The 1985-nt window shown below is 52.2% G+C and overlaps 1 protein-coding gene across 2 annotated transcripts in view; it reads right to left on the reverse strand.

Moving 5' to 3' along the window:
• The window catches only part of PAK5 (p21 (RAC1) activated kinase 5), a 334352-nt gene that overhangs the window by 35752 nt on the left and 296615 nt on the right, over window positions 1–1985 (reverse strand). For both annotated transcript variants that reach the window (XM_004697833.2, XM_045295289.1), the window contains exon 5: window positions 290–781. In XM_004697833.2, coding sequence (XP_004697890.1) covers window positions 290–781 — 492 coding nt within the window. The remainder of the gene's footprint in view (window positions 1–289; window positions 782–1985) is intronic.

Genomic DNA, 1985 nt, shown 5'->3' on the forward strand with positions numbered 1-1985 from the left:
CATGCATGGTAGAAAATGAAAGGGGTCCAGTGTTCGTGGGTTGCCTTCGGAATTAGGAGACATGGCTTGTCGAACTTTGGCTACTGATTTGAGAGCTTACAGATTTCCAGCTCTCCAATGCACCGAAGACCATTTCTCTCAAGAATTTAGGAAAGGGCGATCACTCCCCAACGCTTTGGGTTTCCGGGACATGATTACTCAGGTTTTCCCCGGTCCACATGCACATGTGATTTTATCTCTCTCTCAATTTAGACAGAGAGTACAGGAATGAGCCAAACAGAGCACTGACCTCGTTAAAAAGCAGTTCGCGTCTTTGCTGCTTTCGGAGGTCCATTTTCTTCACAGCCACTTGCTTCCCTGTGTGTTTCTCTGTGGCGATGCACACAATGCCCGTCGACCCTTCCCCAATTTTGATAAAGTTGTCCAAGTATTCCCTGGGGTCTCCTGGGCTCACCACTAGCTGCAAGGCAGCCCGGAACTGTTCGTGGGACACCCGGGAGGGCTGCTGGTCTGAAGAAGAGCTCCAGCGGGGTGGGGGGTAGGTGCTGGATGAGAGACTTAGAGAGCTCAGGTAAGAAGCGGTGGAGATGTACTGCGAACTGGCCTGCAGCGAAGGCTGGTGGTACAGAGTGGCTTGGTGGTACCCAGACGGGGACTGGTGGCTGCTTGGAGAGTAGCCCATTTTGCTTTGACTTTGAGGTAGTTTGGCGGGGCCCCTGGGATAGGTGTCAGACCCGGACAGCGGAGGGCTGAAGACCAGCTGCGCTCGGTCGTAATCCACCTGTGAAGACAGACAGGCTGGATGTGAATGTGAAGCACCTCATTGGCAGTGAGTCAACCCACAGCTGAGCTGAGTGTCCCTGACCCTGGGAGATCTTACCTGGTGAGGGCCCCGAACCCCCTCTGCTATTCCTATTTCCTGGCCCTTCTCACCTCCCCATCCAGCCTCCGCCTGCTTTCTCCCCCTTTCCCTCTTCAGTCTCCAGGAGCAGAGTGGGACCTGAGTTCGGGTGCAAGTCACGGAGGTTGTTGAGCACGATAGTTTTCATTTATTCACAAAGAGTCCCTAACACTCTCGGAAAAAGCAAAAAAACAAACCAACACACACCACGCAACCTAATTACCTTAGTTGGTCCAAGGACCCGTTTCTCAACCATTTAATGACTTTTATTCTGTTGCTGTTTGTACTTCAAGAGAATTATAAGGTCTAGAATTCTTAAATGTCTGTTTTGTTTTGTTGTTTTTAGAAAACGACTTTAATGTATTATTTGCCTGTCTTCTGCTGCTGAGGGTCAGCCTCTGTGTTAAAGGTCCATTGCTATCACCTGCACATGCAATTAAGTGCCTTTCCAGGAGAAGTCGGTATTCCACTCATTCAGCGCACAAATACTTCTCGCATCCCTAGCGCGTGAGGCCGGGGAGCGGTTGGATTTTAGACTGAAGCCGCTTGCAGGGTTTCTCGGGTGGAGGGCCACAGGAGCAAAGACCTCAGGGTCCCGAGGGAGGAGCCTTGGGAGCACTGGGAGGAAGGGCGCGGCAGGAAGAAGGACCAGCAGCGAGAGGTCTTGAGCAGAGCGTGTGCTTGTGAGGCTGAAGAGCTCGTGGCCTGAGCAGAGCGGGGCGAGCCACGACCCATCTAGAAAGACGTAATGTCCCAGAGGTCCAAAAGAACCCGATCCTGCAGAGATCTCTTTCGCCAACTAGACTTGAGCGTTTTGAGCAGCAGAGTTGCCTGCCTGGCGTCTGCTTTAAAGGACTGCTCATCTGCTGTTTGAGAAGGACTCCAGGCCGGCAAGCGAGAAGCACAGACGCCGGTTAGGAGGCTCCTAGCACAGAACCAGCTGAGCGAAGATGGTGGCTTGGTCAGTGATGGCAACAGCTGACATCAGCAAACACGATCCGATGATCTGATTCAATGGCTAGTTTTGCACTAGAGCTGGAAGGCTGGGCTGACAGATTGTGCTGCAGAGTTTCACTAAATGTAA

Source organism: Echinops telfairi, unplaced genomic scaffold, assembly GCF_000313985.2.
Source record: "Echinops telfairi isolate 266 unplaced genomic scaffold, ASM31398v2 ScPeMD7_5592;HRSCAF=6446, whole genome shotgun sequence".
Lineage (NCBI taxonomy): Eukaryota > Metazoa > Chordata > Mammalia > Afrosoricida > Tenrecidae > Echinops > Echinops telfairi.